The 17,057-nt window shown below is 40.5% G+C and overlaps 1 protein-coding gene across 1 annotated transcript in view; it reads left to right on the top strand.

The window, feature by feature from the left end:
* The window catches only part of LOC109982509 (receptor-type tyrosine-protein phosphatase F-like), an 83,902-nt gene that overhangs the window by 24,508 nt on the left and 42,337 nt on the right, over positions 1-17,057 (top strand). Inside the window, exons 2-5 of the mRNA XM_065956049.1 lie at positions 3,298-3,472; positions 5,627-5,772; positions 8,232-8,373; positions 10,117-10,305. Of these exons, the coding sequence (XP_065812121.1) occupies positions 3,379-3,472; positions 5,627-5,772; positions 8,232-8,373; positions 10,117-10,305 (571 nt within the window). The 5' untranslated portion in view covers positions 3,298-3,378. The remainder of the gene's footprint in view (positions 1-3,297; positions 3,473-5,626; positions 5,773-8,231; positions 8,374-10,116; positions 10,306-17,057) is intronic.

Raw genomic sequence — 17,057 nt, 5'->3', positions numbered from 1 at the left:
CTGCTCAGATTTCCAGAATCCCTTTGGTTTGGCGAGCTGGATGAAAAGAGTTTGCCTTATAATTGCTCGAACAGTTCAATTGAAACGTAATTAGCTTCCTTTAGCCTCCTTCAGTTTCAGAGAGTACTACAGAAACAGTCAGCTGGACCTCAATCAAGAAATGCTTTTCCTCCATTTAAAATTCCATCATATCTTATGACCTCTGGGAGCACCCTAGATTTGCCTCATCAACTATTACTGAGCTCTTAATGAAGCAGCCGCCGGCACATGTACCGTCTCACCTAAACTTATATTAAGTCAAAACAAAGAAGCATCCAAAGAATAGTCTTTAAAAATTGAAACTTTGGAGAAAGATACTGGAGCTTAATGGCTTTAAGGGTTTCTAAGGGAGCTTTATATTTCACTCTAACTCAAACACTGGAAGCATAACAGGACACATTTATAATGAACTGAATTTATCCTGAATCTAGCAACCAGGACTTAAGACTCATACCCAGTTAGAGCTAAGTATGTCTTAGATAGTTTTTTTCTCCAGCTGTAAATCTGTTTGGTCTGTCTTTAATAACATTTGTGTGAACTGCTTCTAACTGGTGATTGTTATTGTAGGCTATAGACATCACATGAGCAAAATACCTCCAAGCTTTTTCTCATGATTTAAAAAAGGAGACACATTATCATACTCATGCCATTACATTTAAGTTGCTGTCCTACAACTCCCACAGTCCCTCATGGCTCCCAGCCTTTGAATTTCAGAGCTCATTCTACTCAGTTACCATGATCTGGCCCCAGCTTGCCTTAACTGAGAGATTTTACTGCTTATTTTGTCAAATGACAATTACCTTGGCGGATATGAATCATGCCCATATGTCCAGTACATTATGTGCCCTTATGGTCTGCTGCGAGTTGAATAAGACAAGGACTGGCAGGGTGCTGGCCCTGTGTCTTTAGGAGCGTGACGTCCCCAAAGGCAGGAGGTTTTGCTTCTGGCTCGATAGCTTGGTTTGCTTGGCTTGATGGCAGCCTGCACCAGGCTCTAAGGGGATGTGACCCACAGAGCCTGGCAGAGTCCTGAGCCCCGGCAATCTGCTGCCTCCCTGGATATTACTGGGCATTGCTAAGATGCAACACCTTGTATGTCACAGCATCAGGGGAAAATCATGCCAAAACAAAAAAAGATAAACAACCCCATTTGTGGCAGTAAATTGACTCAGATCGGCTTAAAATCAGCATTAAGGACCCACCCTTTTCTGAATTTCATTTTTGGACAGTTTGAACAGCTGTCTCAGGGTTTCTACAGTGTTTTATCTTTACTTTTTTCATCACCCTACGTTCTGCTCTGTAGATGGCTCTATCTATAGGTACTATAAATCAGATTCCATCTTTATAACTCTCTGAATCCAAATTATGAAGAGAGAGAATTATATTCTAAACCATGTTTGTAGGGAAATGTCAGGTGGCCAGGACACAATAACTTTATTTTTGTGATTCTGACAGTGTAGTCATCTTCATGAATCTTTTTGCTCACACTCAAAACCATGGACTTTGTGTCATAAGTAGGGTGTGACTTTGAATCAGTCTATAGGGACTTGGGTTGGGAACCGGAGGGTCGTAAGCTCATGTCCAGATGCAGACCATAATATGGGAGCATATGGGAGCATATGGGAGCATGGTCTGGTAGCTGGAGAGGTGCAGGGAACTTCCCAAATACTGCCGAGGTCCCCTTTAGCAAGGTACCGAACCCCTAACCGCTCTGATGTGCTCCCTGTGTGTCATCCCCACTCTGACATCTCTCCACTAATTCATGTCCACAGGCAGGGGCGCCGCCAGGAACTCCGGGCCCCATGAAAAGATATCACATTGGGCTCCTATCATGGCCCAAACTAACCCGGAAAATTTCTACAACCACACCTCCATCACACAAATGACCCATACAAACATTGAACTATACTTTACTTTGTTTTACACCCTGAAAATGGAAGATAAATAATCACTGTAATATTTCCTAATAGTTTAAAAATAATTTAAACTTTGTAACATAATGCACCTTTCAGACATTTGAAGCATTTCCTGCAGCATTATTTTACTTATTAACTTGCTATAGTTAATGTTGTAAATAGAATAGAATTACTTTATTGATCCCAAACTGGGAAATTGTGGTAAAGGCTTTTATTGTATAAAGTGATCTTATTGAATAAAAAATTCTACTTGCATTAATGATAAACTGTAAACATACAATAAATCAGAATTAGATGCCACATCTCTCACTCTTGACTCGACTGACCACCGATAGATCAATTCAGTCGAGAGGTGTGGGGCGGACTAAACCATTCTGCGCATTCAGAAGGGGGGAGAGGGGCCTTTGAGACAGACTCCACATTTTTTCCAGAAAGGAATTCTGAATGTTTGTTTATTTATTCAGACAATTTTAGTGATCTTATTGCAGTTATAATATAGAGAAATAAGCAAAATAAGAAATACATTTTTATTTCAGGCCCATGAAGGGCCCCCCCTCCCCACTGGGCCTTGGGTAGTCAGTCCCACTTTTCCCCCCCACTACGACGCCCCTGTCCACAGGTCCTGTTTGTGAATGTGTGTGATTCAGGCCTATGTGTGTGAGAAACATGTCTCTAAAATAACAGAGTGTAAAATCTGAATTTTCCTCAGGGATTAATAAATTACATAAAATAAAATTATAAATAAGAGTCTTGAGGCCATGCTAAACATTGGTCTGCTATCTCGCACCAACATTATATAGAGGTATATCAAAAGCTGTGACACTCTTAGCTAGTGAAGTTCCCCAGTTTAATCCCCTTTAAAGAGTCTTCACCAACTTGCAGTTTATAGAACTTCTTTTACAACATCTAATTTCCTTCTTTTGCCTCAAACTCAGGATCTTACCTCCCACAGCATACAAAGATGCAAAATGTTCATGTTTGGACAAATCCTCCAACCTGTGCAAAAGGTTTCATTAACATTTCACTTGGCTCATTTAGATGCAGTAAGAAAAGTTGATTTGGCAGTCCAACTAAAATTGGAGTTTTTAAAAGGATGTAAACATGTTAGCCTGACTGAAATCTTACAAAGTCAGTAACACTGACTTTGTAAGATTTAAAAGTGTGATTGAGTAAAGTGTGAAACACTGAAAGTAACACACTGAGATAATGTGACTGGGGATCCATTTATTCTTGTATTCACCTTAAAAGTTCACCTTGATTTACATAGAAATAGATGGACATAGACTGACGGGTATAACATGACCTGATCCTCTGTGTTTCACATTGTCCTATCTCTCTGCAGGTGTCACTCCATTATTGTAGAAAGCTGTTGCCGATCAGCTGAAGTGTGGGAACCAGAGGAAAGTGTACCAGTGGTTTGACCATGGACCTAGGATTCAGATGGCTGCCTCCTCTCAACAGTGGCACTCTTTATCTCCTGCTTCTGGCCAAACTGGTGATACCTTCTCTCACCGAAAGTGAGTCCTATTATGCACACAGTCAGAACTCGACCCATGTTTTAAAGATCAGGGGCCGTATTCACGAAGCCTCCTAAGTACTAAGAGTTACTCCTAGTGACAACCTTTTAGGAAAATTCTTAGAATCATGTAATTTTCTAAGAATTTCACCTCAAAGTTAAGACTGGATCCTTGTAAAGATAAAAGTTATTCACATAGAGTCTTAGCCCTTAAGAGAGCTCCTAAGGTGTCAAACAGTGAGGAGTAGTGAGGAGGAGTTTTAACAGGATGAAGTGTTTCTCAATCTGAGGAGGAAATGGAGAAATGTTCTGCAAACATAAAGAATATTATTGAATCACATTTGGGCCGAACAGACGGAAATGATTTGTGCAGACATTTCAAGCCAAAAATGACTTTTTCAGTGATTACCTCCACAGGTGGATCCAATCACAAATTAAGACTCTTTACCTGCTTATGTAACCTTTTGCATGTGAAGAAGCTGCTGCACAATGGGCATGTGATTTCAAACATCTTGTAGGCTGTATACTTATAAAGTATGTCTTACAAATGAACACAGATGCTAATTTTATAGTGTTCATAATTACACAATGTCTGACTAGATTCTATGTTTGACTTTTTTTCTCCATTTTGTTGGATCAACCAATCACAGCTTCTGAAAAAAATGTGTCATACCTAGCAATGGGGTCGACCACGCCTCCTCACTGAGATAAAAGTTTCTGTCTCTTCCTCGCTCAGAGTTGAATGTTCCTAAATCACTCCTTAACTAAAACCCCTTGCTAGGATTTGTTTAAGCTAAGTGAGAAGCTCTCTGAGAGGATTCTCAGGAAGTTTGTGAATACGGGCGCGTATTCTGTCTGTTTCTGAGAAGGGTGAAAATGCCTATATGCTTAACTGTAAATTTTAATTAGATTACTTGTATACGTCAATAAAATATGCAGAGCCTGTCTTTCACTCTTCACATAACAGGCTGTTTGCCATACCTACACAGAGCTGGTTTCAGTTGGACTTCAGGTGTTGCTTTTAAAAAGTGATCTTATTAACATTAAAAATGGATGCTTAACTAACACACAGGCACCAAAAGAAAACAACTTAGTGCTGAGGGAGGCAGAGAATCAGATTCCCGTGAAACCAGATACATTTTTAGATATTAAAATAAAGTACCAACAGTTTTTGTGATTTATGACTACGTCTTATAAGATTTCCAGAATCCCGAGCTAGAAGGTTCATCATATGAGCATAGTAGTCTGAGCTGATGCAAGGGGCTCAAGACGGGTGGCGTCCTGTTATAGCTCCATGGTGAGGACTGGCGACCGGTGGCGTACTGTTATACTGACACAAGGCTAAGATAAAAAAAGAGTGCCTGGCATCTGTTTGGGCATGTGAGAGTTCAGAGAAATATCTCTATGGTCTGCCTGCTTTCAAACTAATCACAGACCACCAGCCCCTCATTCCACTTGTGAACTCCAGAGACCTTGACAACTCTCCAATACACTGCCAGAGACTTCTCATGTGGTTGATGAGGTTCAGCCTGGAGGCTGAGTATGCACCTCCTAGAAAAACTCTGGTTGTAGCAGACATGCTGTCCAGTAGCCGCTAGCAGGAAACGGGCAATAACAGAGACAGCCACACAGATGTTGAGCGTTACGTTGCTGCAGTGATGAACAATGTCCTACCATCGACGACAAAAATTGACAGCAAAAGGCCAACCCCTTTCAATGTACCTGTCAAAAAACCGCCAAAAAAATAATAATCCTGACACTCTTAGCTGTAAACCTGCAACCAAACTCACTGAACCAACAACAAATCAGAGCTAAGAATGCTGTTGAGAAAAGTAAGCACGCCTACATGTTTCAAGACAGCCCGCAACACTGCAGCAGTGAGACCCTCTTCTCAACAGGACAATCGTCTGGGCCTGTGGCATGCAGGGGAGAGCACGACAGAAAGACCAAAAGAAAAGCCTTTACTCTTATTGATAACTTCTTATTGAATGGTGGACTGGATATTTCTCACCGTTTTGTAATCAATACAAACAGCCCATGAATTAAGATATCTGTTATCTCCGCCTGTAGAAGAGCTTTCTATATCCCATGTGTTTCATCTATTCCTGGTTACCTTTTCCAATTCCTCTTTTCTTTACCTGTTCCTCTCCTTTAGCCATGCCAAGCATCACTAGGTCCCCTGATGACCAGATAGGGATATCGGGTGGAGTGGCGTCATTTGTATGCCAGGCAATAGGTGATCCCCAACCTCGCATCATCTGGAAGAAGATGGGGAGGAGAGTCAACTCAAGGCGCTTTGAGGTACATCGCAGTAAAGGTCCTTATATCTCCCTGCCAGATGTGTTTCTTATTTAGAAACTTTCTTCAAACTGGCTCTCTGCATTCTGTGTGTCTAAAGCCTGGCATACACTCAACGATTTTTAAAATCTTAAATGATTTTGAAAATGTGAGAGACCCCACACATGACAGAAAATCATGACAGATTCACATTTCAGATCTCATGGTGAACAACGAGACGATCAACTCAGCACACCACACACTATCCAATTCATTCACCTACAACCAGATAGTCTTCACTATCATAACATGTAATCTCGCCACACATCTCGGTGTTCTCCCCACACAACAGGATTTCTGACCGAAAATATTGAACACGTTTCATATTTACGATTTCAAATTGGGGCGGCCCCGATCGTCTTCCGAGCAGATTATGGAGGTTAAAATCACTCTTAACACACCGCACACCACAGGAGAATCTGGAAAGATAATCTGATCTTTCCTGAACATCAGATAGTCGGCCTTTGCAGACTTTGGTCTGAAGAGGGGAATCGGGCCCAAAATCGGCCCAATTATCTTGTAGTGAGTACCCCACTTAAGGCAGAGGCAAATGTGAAGGTTGCATCACTTAAACGTTAAACTATATCAACATATAAACTGTCATGAGTTTCTGGTTTAGATTTGTGTGGTTGTTTATTTCAATGTTTAGATTCAAATTACGGTATTATTTTGACATCCATTTTTTCTGTTCTTGTATTTTAGCCGTGTTGCTTTGATCCCTCTGTGTGTCTCTACCTACCCACCCGTGTTATATGTAAAGGGACCATCAGAAGTAACTAACCCCATTCATACACATTCATACGCTGCTGATGAAGCAGCAGGAGCAATTTGGGGTTAAGTGTCTTGCCCAAGGACACATCAGATATGTTGCCGCAGGAGCTGGGGATCAACCCTTACGGTTAAGGGACGACTGACTCCACCAACTGAGATAAAAGAGTTGGGTTCCACTCCTTGTTTGTCCTGAACATAACATTAACCCAAATTTCCTCTCCTGGTCTATTATATCAGATGATTCTGGGATTATTATGTAGAGAATGAATCAGCATCATTTGAACATTTGAAAAAGAATCCAAATCAATGGTTTTCTCAATAATAGAAACCCCAATGTTCCCAGTTTCTCCACATCCCACACCTATTGACTCACCCCTGAAACCAGCACCTTGTACAAGGGGAGTGAAGATTACAGATGAACTGTGAAAAGTTATTCAATGTAGAGTCCACTCCTCTTCAATCTGCGCTAGACCTGGACTAATCCAATGTAAAATGTGTCATTTATATATAACATACTAAGTAAATGGACTAAATGGACTTGAGCTTGAAAAGCGCTTTTCTCGTCTTCTGACTACTCAACGCGCTTTTACACTGCCATCACAACGCACAGTCACACCTCCACATTCACACACTGATGGTAGAAGCTGCTATGTAAAGTGGCCATCAGAAGTGACAAGTCCATTCATACACATTCTTACGCTGAAAAAGCAGCAAGTGTCTTGCCCAAGGACACATCAGACATGTTGCTGCAGAAGCTGGTGATCGAACCCCCGACCTCCCGAGAATCGGCCGACTCTACCACTTAACCACAGCTGCCCCAAAGGATTTCGTCTTTAGCCAACTGTCCGTGGAATGTCCTTTTTTTGCGCTCATTGATCCATATTTTCATTTGCAACATAAGAGATGAATAAACCAGGTTATTTATGTGTCTTCTAGCCTTGGAATAAGATTTTTTTTATAACATTGGACTTGATTCATCCCTTTACTCAATCACTTAGTCTGCATTCTGGTGACCTGATATCGATATTACACGTGCCCGTTTACAATATGAGAGCTCTGATATCTTAAAGTAAAAAGGACACCAGAGTAGCAAGGTTAAAAACATTAATTTACAACTAGATGATCAAACAGCAAAAACTGAAGGGGTTGTCAGGGAAACTAAAGAGATTTAAAGGCCAGTTGATGCTCCAGCCACACCACAAAATGAGAATGTCCATCCATCTTAACCACTGACCTCCCCACACTGCAGGCCGTCAGAGCATCTGTCAGACAACTGAAAAAATATTCCAACTAAAACGTTCCTTCTGCATCAGCAAGGGTCCCCACGATCCAAATCCAGTGAAAGATTCAATTAAAAAACATTACATCCATAAAGATACACAGATTTCTTCAAATTTGCCACAGATGTTCCTGACTTCCCATGGTCGCCATTTTCTGTAATAATAATTTTTATATGCTTTCTTAGAGATGCAAATAAGTTTCATAAACAACTATATAAGCTAAAGCTTCAGCCTACACCTTTTGTGTCAAAATGTTTTTGTTTTCACTTGTGACCGAAATAAATGATTACCACTACTACTACTGCTATATACTATTGTGCTGTTTGGATCGGCAACTGAGAGCAGAACATTGATAGACTTTTATCCTGCCAGGTATTCGAGTTTGATGACAACTCAGGCTCGGTGCTTCGTATTCTGCCTTTGAAGACCAACCGTGATGAAGCCGTATATGAATGTACAGCGTCCAACAGTGTGGGAGAGATAAGCACCAGCGCCAAGCTCACTGTCTTAGAGGGTAAGACCCATCTGAATGTCTGCCTTATTGAATTCCTCTTATTGTCCGGACATGCCAAGTATGTGCAATCTAATTCTAGCTGTTTCACTCCTGCTTCTTCTTGTTCAGTGTAACCAAGTCAACGCACGTATACATAAATGATAATATTATATAGACAGCAAGAGGGAAAGACATTTGATATTAGTTGACATTATAAAGAAAGTTCTGAAGCCGGCTACCTGAACTAACCTCGAATGAAAAAGAAAAGGTGTAAGAAAAAGTGGTAATAATCTAATGTATATTATTCTCCTGCTTTTTCAAATGCACTGAAGTTATCTTTCATAGAGTTCATTTTGTCTTACATTAATTCACTCTATGGCGCTGTGGGTTACCTGTTTGGTTTGACAACACTTTTTGGTCAAAATGTTCAAATTCAGTTTGGTACTGTTGTTCAAAATGTGGGAACTTGCTTTACATGCTTAATATCTCTCTCACTCTTCCTTTTCCTGTCCAGCTTCCCGCCTGGCATATGTCGTATAAGAGTGATGAATGGAGATTGTAGACAGGTGACAGGAAAGTTATATTCATGTAGGTTATGGAATCAATGTTATCCCTCCCCCCCAGCCTCTCAGATCACCATCTTTCTAGCCACTTCAGAACGGGGAGATGCTGCCATTGCTCCACTGCCTCAGGCGAATGTTGTTTTGTTGCTTGAATACCAGAAGACTTTATTTTACGTTAGATCTAAATCAGCATCAAGACTGACACTGGCTCATGGGTCCCAAAGCTAGTAATTATTTCCAAGCAACTTTGAAGTCAAGACAGCAGAGCTGTGGTTATTTGGAAGGGGCGTTCTCTGATGACTAAAGAGTTGGTTGTTTTAAAATCTCGTCCCTACAAAGGAAAAGGTCTTAGTTTGTAACAAGGGTATGTTCATCAAATTAAGCACAGTTATACAGATTTGGATGTTGAACAAGGCTGTGGCATTGGATGATGGATGTAAAGTATTGGATGTGACAGCTCCGCCTCTTGTGGTGCATATCTTATCACTATGGACAGAGGGCCCATGAGTTGCAAATCCATGCCTCTTTTCCCCGCTATATTTACATTAGTGCTGAATGTTTCCCAGCTGTAAACCTTCACAAGGTTATTGAATAGGGTCAACAAGACTTGTAAATTCCACCAGATGTGTGTTCGGTTCGTCTCCGCTCTGTTACGGCAATGTGTTTGCTTCCACCGGCTCCGCGGCTCTGCGTCTCAGCTCTGGCGGCCCTGAGCCCTCCGCAGCAGATACGCAGGACTTCTATTTTTGCCTTGAGCGCAGCGCATCAGTGTACCACAGAAAAGATCGAGCGGGACAGGAAGTCAGACACTGAAACAACATTAAAACATCTTTGGGTCTTTTCAGAATAAAACACTCAGAACAATGACGTATGTGTGTGTTTGTTTTTGAGTTTTGAATGTTTTTATACCGTTTTATATCACATATATCGTATTATCTTGCACTATCGCGAGTGAAACTTTAAAATACTGCGGGAATTCCTTTGTCTCGGCGCTCGTGGCCTGTGGGTGTTGACGGTTGAGGGTGCACGGAGCCTTGACGGACCTGAGTGCCCACACAATGCACACGTATCTGGTGGAAGTTCTGGAAGGAACAGTAGAGCTCGCTCTCTGTTCTGTCAGGGATTAGTTGAATGATGTTATTATCCACTCATGATGCATCTGTCTCATTGCCAGTGTTTGTTTGCCCTTGTTTTGCCTCAGAGGACCAGATCCCTCACGGATTCCCCACCATAGACATGGGCCCCCAGCTGAAGGTGGTGGAGAGAACACGCACTGCCACCATGCTGTGTGCGGCCAGCGGAACCCCTGACCCCGAGATCAACTGGTTCAAAGACTTCTTGCCTGTGGACATTGACAGCAGCAATGGGCGCATAAAACAGCTGCGTTCAGGTAAAGAACTCCTGTCAACATGTTCAAAGGCGGGTTTCTGTGGGCTTGACAGAAAAGGCAGCGAAGAAAAATAACACCAAATTGTGAATCCACACTTCATGTGTTGGTGTTTGTTAAAACTAAATAGTGTAGCCTTTTAATCTTATATACCGCCTGGTGCACCTGCTGAGGCGGCTCCTGAACAGACGGAGAGAAATGGTTGAGGAAGTTTTTTATTTGGTTTTGATGCCCGTTCAGGTTTTGATTTTTTCCCAGGCAGCAGGGTGGACCTGAGGTGAGGCTGTGAGGTATTACAAGCTGAACAGTCTGAATATTATTTTCTACAATTTGCTGTGTACTGTCACATGCGGTCCTCACGCAGACAAACACAGATGGCAGACGCATTCATGAAAAAAGATACATTTATGGTGTTGGCCTACACAAGGCAAGTAAAATATCAATGTGAAGTCATCACTTCACCATTATTTTATATAAATTTATCCAAATAGTGTTTCATTTAATACAAAAATGAAAATAATTTGCCATGACGGAATTTAATCCTGAAAATAATCCATTTGGAAAAGTTATCTCTATTTTCGCTGATGTTGTGCCACTACAAACTCAGCTCGGTTATAAATTACAACAGTGTGTTTCAACAGTGAGTGACACATCAAAAGACCTGTACATGCTTTAGCAGCGTATATCCTGAATACTTAGTGCTCATTGTATTGGAGGATTGGAATAGAATCAAATTATATTACCTCTGAAACGTTTGGTATTCATGTAGCTCATAGAGCAGCAGTGACTGTACGCTCACAACACCATCAGTCACTGGAGTATAAAGATACATCTTAAAGAGAGTTGTCCTCAGACACTCAAACATTGTTTTTCCCTGGATAAATATTAGACTGCCATGGGTAAACAATGATAATAATATATCTAATCAATGGTCCTCCTTAGCAGTGCTTAGATGTTCATGTGATGAACTTTCATTGTAGCAGATAGATACATAAATAAAAATAGACAAAAGCTTGATTCAATGTTGTGACACAGAACTTTTATCAGCGATTCATGATCAAAGTTGCTGTGATTTTCTGACCGGATATATCAGATGAAGTATCCTGATGCTGCGTCAGAAAAAGACATCCCTTCCATCTTGTGAAAATATAATGAAGTCATATTATTTTTCACAATGAAAAACAAAAGTGTGTCATGTCATTCTGATTTCATGCAGAGGTGTGAATCTTCTGGGCGCGTCGCAATGCAGCCGGGCCCGATGAAAGCTGATGATGTTCCCGTTATCATACCCAGGGACACACAGCTTTCAGGGCTTCCTCACCTCTTTTTCTTTGTTAACACCGGCTTGGTTTATTATTCAGATTTTAAGCATCTGTATAGTAACCATTCCTCTTCCCACTGTTTGCTGCATATGACCTGATATGCCCAAATGGTGCCATTAATTAACTTACAACAGAGACGTGCTACTCCTGTGTAACTATAAACTTCAGTTTGATTTTCTTCACATATAATGAAGAAGAGCACTTTGAGATTAGTTTTAGTGTAAAGTGTGCTAAATATACAATTAATTATTATTAGTATTAGTATTCAAACTTGAGTTTCCAACAAATGTGCTTTATCTTGGGATGTTCCAGATTAGCTGGTTGAACAAATACATTCAGCATACTTGTCAGTTGGCACCAGAATGACTTTTTTACAATTCTACAACTGATTTATCAGACAGTTTCTAATGAAAGTGAGGTACATCTGAGAGTAAAACAATACAAGCAAAGAACAAGAGAGGAGGAAAGTAAGTGCTAACAAACATACAAATAAGAGACAGAGTATAGGGAGGGTCGTCCCTTCACCATCCCTACCCTCCTAAAAATGGCAGCAAACTGCTGAATATTGTCAATCAATCATTGGTGTGAATCAGAGGAGATTTTGAAGTGGGTTTACCCCATGGAGACTGAAAAATAAGTGGGTATACTCTGTACACCTGTGTATACACAGTACACACAGTGCACTACCCCACTGGCTCTACTACCTGAATGTAAACAAGCAACATGGACAGAGAGCATCATAGGAGCTGCATGATTTAGCAATATTTTGATCTAGTAAATGAAGATGAGGCTGTATGTAGGCTGTGTCAGGTTAAACTGGTATATAACCATTTGAAAGGAGCATAACCACATTTCACCAGCAAAGTGGACCGAAGGCTGGCAGTGCTAACTTTAGCCGCACTTTGCTAAACAATTAGCATTTATCTGATTTTGAAATAAGCCGCTATAGGAACATCCCTATCTACTGTGTATGCCACCCGCCCCCTTGAAAGGTTGTATTTACCTTTAAGGCTAAAATATAGCACATTAAAATAACTAAATAGAAATAGTTTTTCATCTTCCTTTAATGCAATCCCCTTTTGTAGTGTTACTTAATATAAACAATGAAACCCTTCAGGAATGTGTTAAAATTGAAATGGTTTATGTGAAGGTCCTCAGTGTATTGAACCATTTAATCTGATGCAGGTCTTAACGTATGCTACCCATGCGGCTCTGCAATTGTTATGAGAAGGAGCCTGTTAGATCTGTGAATCACAGTTGTTGAAAATTCAGAGTCGTGTTTGTCAGCAATTATAAGATCATTTCAGACAGAACTTTGTTTAGATTTAGTCATTTTAGATAATAAATAATTCACTGGTCTAAAAATAGCACTTGGGAAGACAGAGTCTGCACACCAGAAGCTGCTCCAATTCACATTTAATGAAATGTATGACCACGTGTGACGTTTGGGGCCCTAACCCTTCATCAAGCTAGGAAACACATCCCTATATACAACTGCTGAGGTCACCTGACAGGTCATGTGATACAAAGTCACGATCAATATACAATGTAAATATGAAGACAGTTAAAGGACTACAAGACCTATGCATAGAAGTATTACAATAAATATAAAATATACACACGAATATACAAAAAAATGTGTTAAAATAATAATTGACACAACATGTCCAAATGAAAGTTCCTTTAACCAAGAACACTGTTAGGGTAATATGATTGGTTTGGTTTACATCTTAACTTATTAAACATTAAATAATACCTTTTCAAGTCAGAGGGTATTTGTTAAACCAGGTGAGAAAAGGGGGGGTCCATAACTTGTGTTTTTCCCCTCTCTCTATTTTCCTGCCACTTTTCTCTTTCACTTCTTTACCACCTTGATCGATTTACTAATGGCTATCTCTAATCTTATTTGCATTCAAATTACCTCTCCAGGTGGTACACCAATCAGAGGTAAGAATGCTGAGAAGAGAAAATGTCTACATCACTGCCCACTCTCCTCCATCATCATCATCATCATCATCATCATCATCTTCCTCCTCCTGTCATCACAGAGTCTTTCCAGCTCTCTGTCCTCTTTCCTAGCGTTCACACTTTCTCTGCAGGTGTGTGTGGTCAGGAAAAAAAGACACAAACAAAAGCCATACAAATGCTATTTGCAATTTTGCAATTAAAATCACTGTGCATAGTTGACAGAAAGTAGTGGACTAGCACACAGAAAAGGTTTAAAATGATTCAACCTTTTAGAATCAGTATGAAAGCAGACACTCATAAAGTGATCACCGCATGGGCAAAGTGGGCATGTACCCACAGCCCTGGAGAATGTGAGTCTTGCCCTAAGATTTATTAATATACATATATTTTTTATGTAAAGTATTTTTTGCTATTAAAATATTAGACTAAATATGCTTAGCCTTCTTGCTTCTCGTGGTTTTTCAGTAAAGGTATGGGACAGTCAACGAGAGAGCGAGCTGCAAGCCGCACACAGCTGTTTCTACGGGCTAACTGCAACTACAAACTATTTATTGTCTACAAAAGGAAGGAACAATAACTTTAAGAGACTGCTCATGTGAGCCATAATATGAGGAAGTTCCAAATTTAGCTTGCCTGTTTTCCCTGGTAAGATTGTGCAAGGACCAGAATGCACTATAGCAAGTTAACGTTCCATCTTGTAGTTTAACCACGCAGACAGCTCTTAAAGGATTATTAAACAATAAATGGGCTGTGTGATTGTGAGCTGCCCTGTGCTATTGTGTGACTAAACTCAGCTTAGGGATAACACAAGCAGCAAAGATAGTTTGTGTCCAGGGCCTGTGGTCATGACAATCCGTCCATTTTCATAAGTGAGGATAGAGAGAGAAGACAACAAGCTTTTGATAAATCCAGAGAAGATAAATAAAGCCTTCAAGAATTTAAATGGTTGAATTAAATCTTATTTTCTGATCTACCTTTTTTCTCCAGCAGCCAAAGAAGAGGTTAGTGTAGATGAGAGGAAACCAGATTGGTCCAATAAATGAGCAACTTGATTTTTGTAACATAATTCAGAGTTCAAATGACGGTACATTTCAGACATTTGTTTGGCTAAAGTGTTCCAGGCAATGAGAATTCAAATCATGTTAAAAGTTACTTTAAATAACCCAACTTTAAACATGAGCTCATGAGGCATGATCAGCAACACACTTATTAAAATCATCAGAACAATATAGACCCACATCAAAACTTACCTATCATCTGAGAACTGCCAAAATGAATTTGACACAACACAACTCTTTCTCTATTTGTCTTGTTATTATCTAGCTTAACAAGCATATGTTAAGCACATGTTGCCATGGCAGGATATTGCCAAGTGTTCCAGCGAATCAACGTTGATTTCCAGTACTTACATTAGTTTATAGTTTCCATGATCAGCAGGTATGCTAAAGAGCAGCATCTCACTTGAATTCCTTCTAAATCTTCATTCATCCTCATGGCTTTATACAGTTCATGTGCTATGTTTCGCCACACAAAGGGTACACCCACCTTTTCAGTTGATCTCAATTCAATTGGTTTTGATAAACAGCTTAAAAACCCAGCCATAAAAAGAGGGGAACTGCACCAGATGGGGAGGGATCTGAGTTACTGTCTGCACCATATCACAGGGGATGTGGCTGTACCCATGCTTTTTATTTCAATGATTGCTTTTCTTCTTAATCAAGAGCTAAACATTGTGTTTCAAACCCATCCCATGATGCATTTCAGGATTATATTCTGAAATATGTACATAATTTACATTTTATTTTTCACTATTCCACTGTAAAACTGCATGATAATGTTCACTTCTATGTCAAGATAGGATATAATATTAATGTTTTCTATTATACATCTTTACATTGTACTGACGTCTGAATATTGTTGTTGGTAATGTTTATGGAATGAATGGATATCCTCTTGTCAGGTAAGTCATAAGCAGTGTGGATCTATTAAATTTGTGGTTATCAGTATAAATGTATCCAGTAACTTCCCAGATTCTATAATGCCGTTACAATTACTGAAATGTAGAAGCACTCGTTACTTTATGTGAAACGGTCGACAACAAACCAGAAGCTGGTTTTATTGACATTGATTCGATGGATAAGGTAAAACCTGATTCATGCTTCTTGCGGTCGACGTCATTGGTGCGGACGGCGTGCACAGTCCCTGATGCAAACGTCAAGTCATTTCATGACGCGCTCAACGGACCTCTTCAGTAGACCTTTGAACCCCCCCATTTTTAAAGCTCTGTCAAAATTTGAACGGCGTAAAGTACTTCCAGGCCCTGTTGCAATGTGGTTGGTGCGACCCCGTCTGCATTGTTACAAAATCTTGTGCATGGCTGGGCGCTCAGACCCTCCTCACGCTCCTCAGGTTTTACGCTAACGTCAGCACAGTAGCATCCTGGGAAAAAGAACGCTGCGTGCTGTAAACAAACACAGGCAGGTGATCATTCAGCCGTGAGCTTTCTGTCTCAGGAATACCAACTATTTTCCTCTGCTCGACTTAAATGGCATGAATATAGCGGTAAGTTTTAGTCTATATTGTGCAGGAAGGGAAACTTGCCGCACAAGAACCAAGCACCGAGCGAAACAACAACACGCTTCTAAAGAGCCCGGTGCTACAGACACCGAAGACCACGGTTCAGCTCACGTTAGCTCGGCACCTAAGGAGGAGACACTCCATCCAAACAGTTGGCTTGATTTAAAACACCCCCTGTTCCACGATCTGTAAACCGGACTATACTGATAGATATGTTTTGACGGCGACATGCTTCATATCAGCTCTTGAGTCTGTTGCCTTCAGAGAGCTAATCAGTAAATTACCTACAAATTGAAAATGACTACAGTGTTATTTGAAATGTGCAAGTTGGCACAGCACAATTTTGCCCAATAACGCGGACATTAATATGAGAATTGAAGTAAAAAAACAAAAGTTACTTTCCCAAGTTGACCAATTAAGTACAGACTGTCGTTGTGAAAAAACATCATGTAGCTATCAGTTCTGACAAAGCCTAGGAAGACACTTCGTTTTTCACTTGTGGGTTAGAACACATTTGCTGACCTGATGACTATTAAGAGAAAATATTAACCTAGTGTAGGTCTACTTATGGTCAACATGAGATTACATCAACTTTTTGTAAAAACAATTAATGTTGAGATCTCATGCGTTGTCCTTTAAACGTCTCCAGTTGTTTGAGAGAAGCTGCTGGTCTGGCTCTGGACTATGTCACACAGACTCCTTCACAGACTTTCACATGTGTATGACCACTTACCTCTGTAAACATTATGCCGGTAAATACACAGTGTTTCGCGGCCGATGATGATGCTCGTTTGTGTACGTACGTGCATGTATGACGAGCACGCGAGGGAGAGCGAGCAACAGGTTACTGGTACAGTTCGCCTAACGGCCATGTGGTGTCGCTGCAAA

This window comes from Labrus bergylta, chromosome 6 (assembly GCF_963930695.1).
Source record: "Labrus bergylta chromosome 6, fLabBer1.1, whole genome shotgun sequence".
Taxonomy (NCBI): Eukaryota; Metazoa; Chordata; class Actinopteri; order Labriformes; family Labridae; genus Labrus; species Labrus bergylta.
Note: the sequence above shows the minus strand (reverse complement) of the source record. Positions and strands in the feature narration are given on the sequence as shown.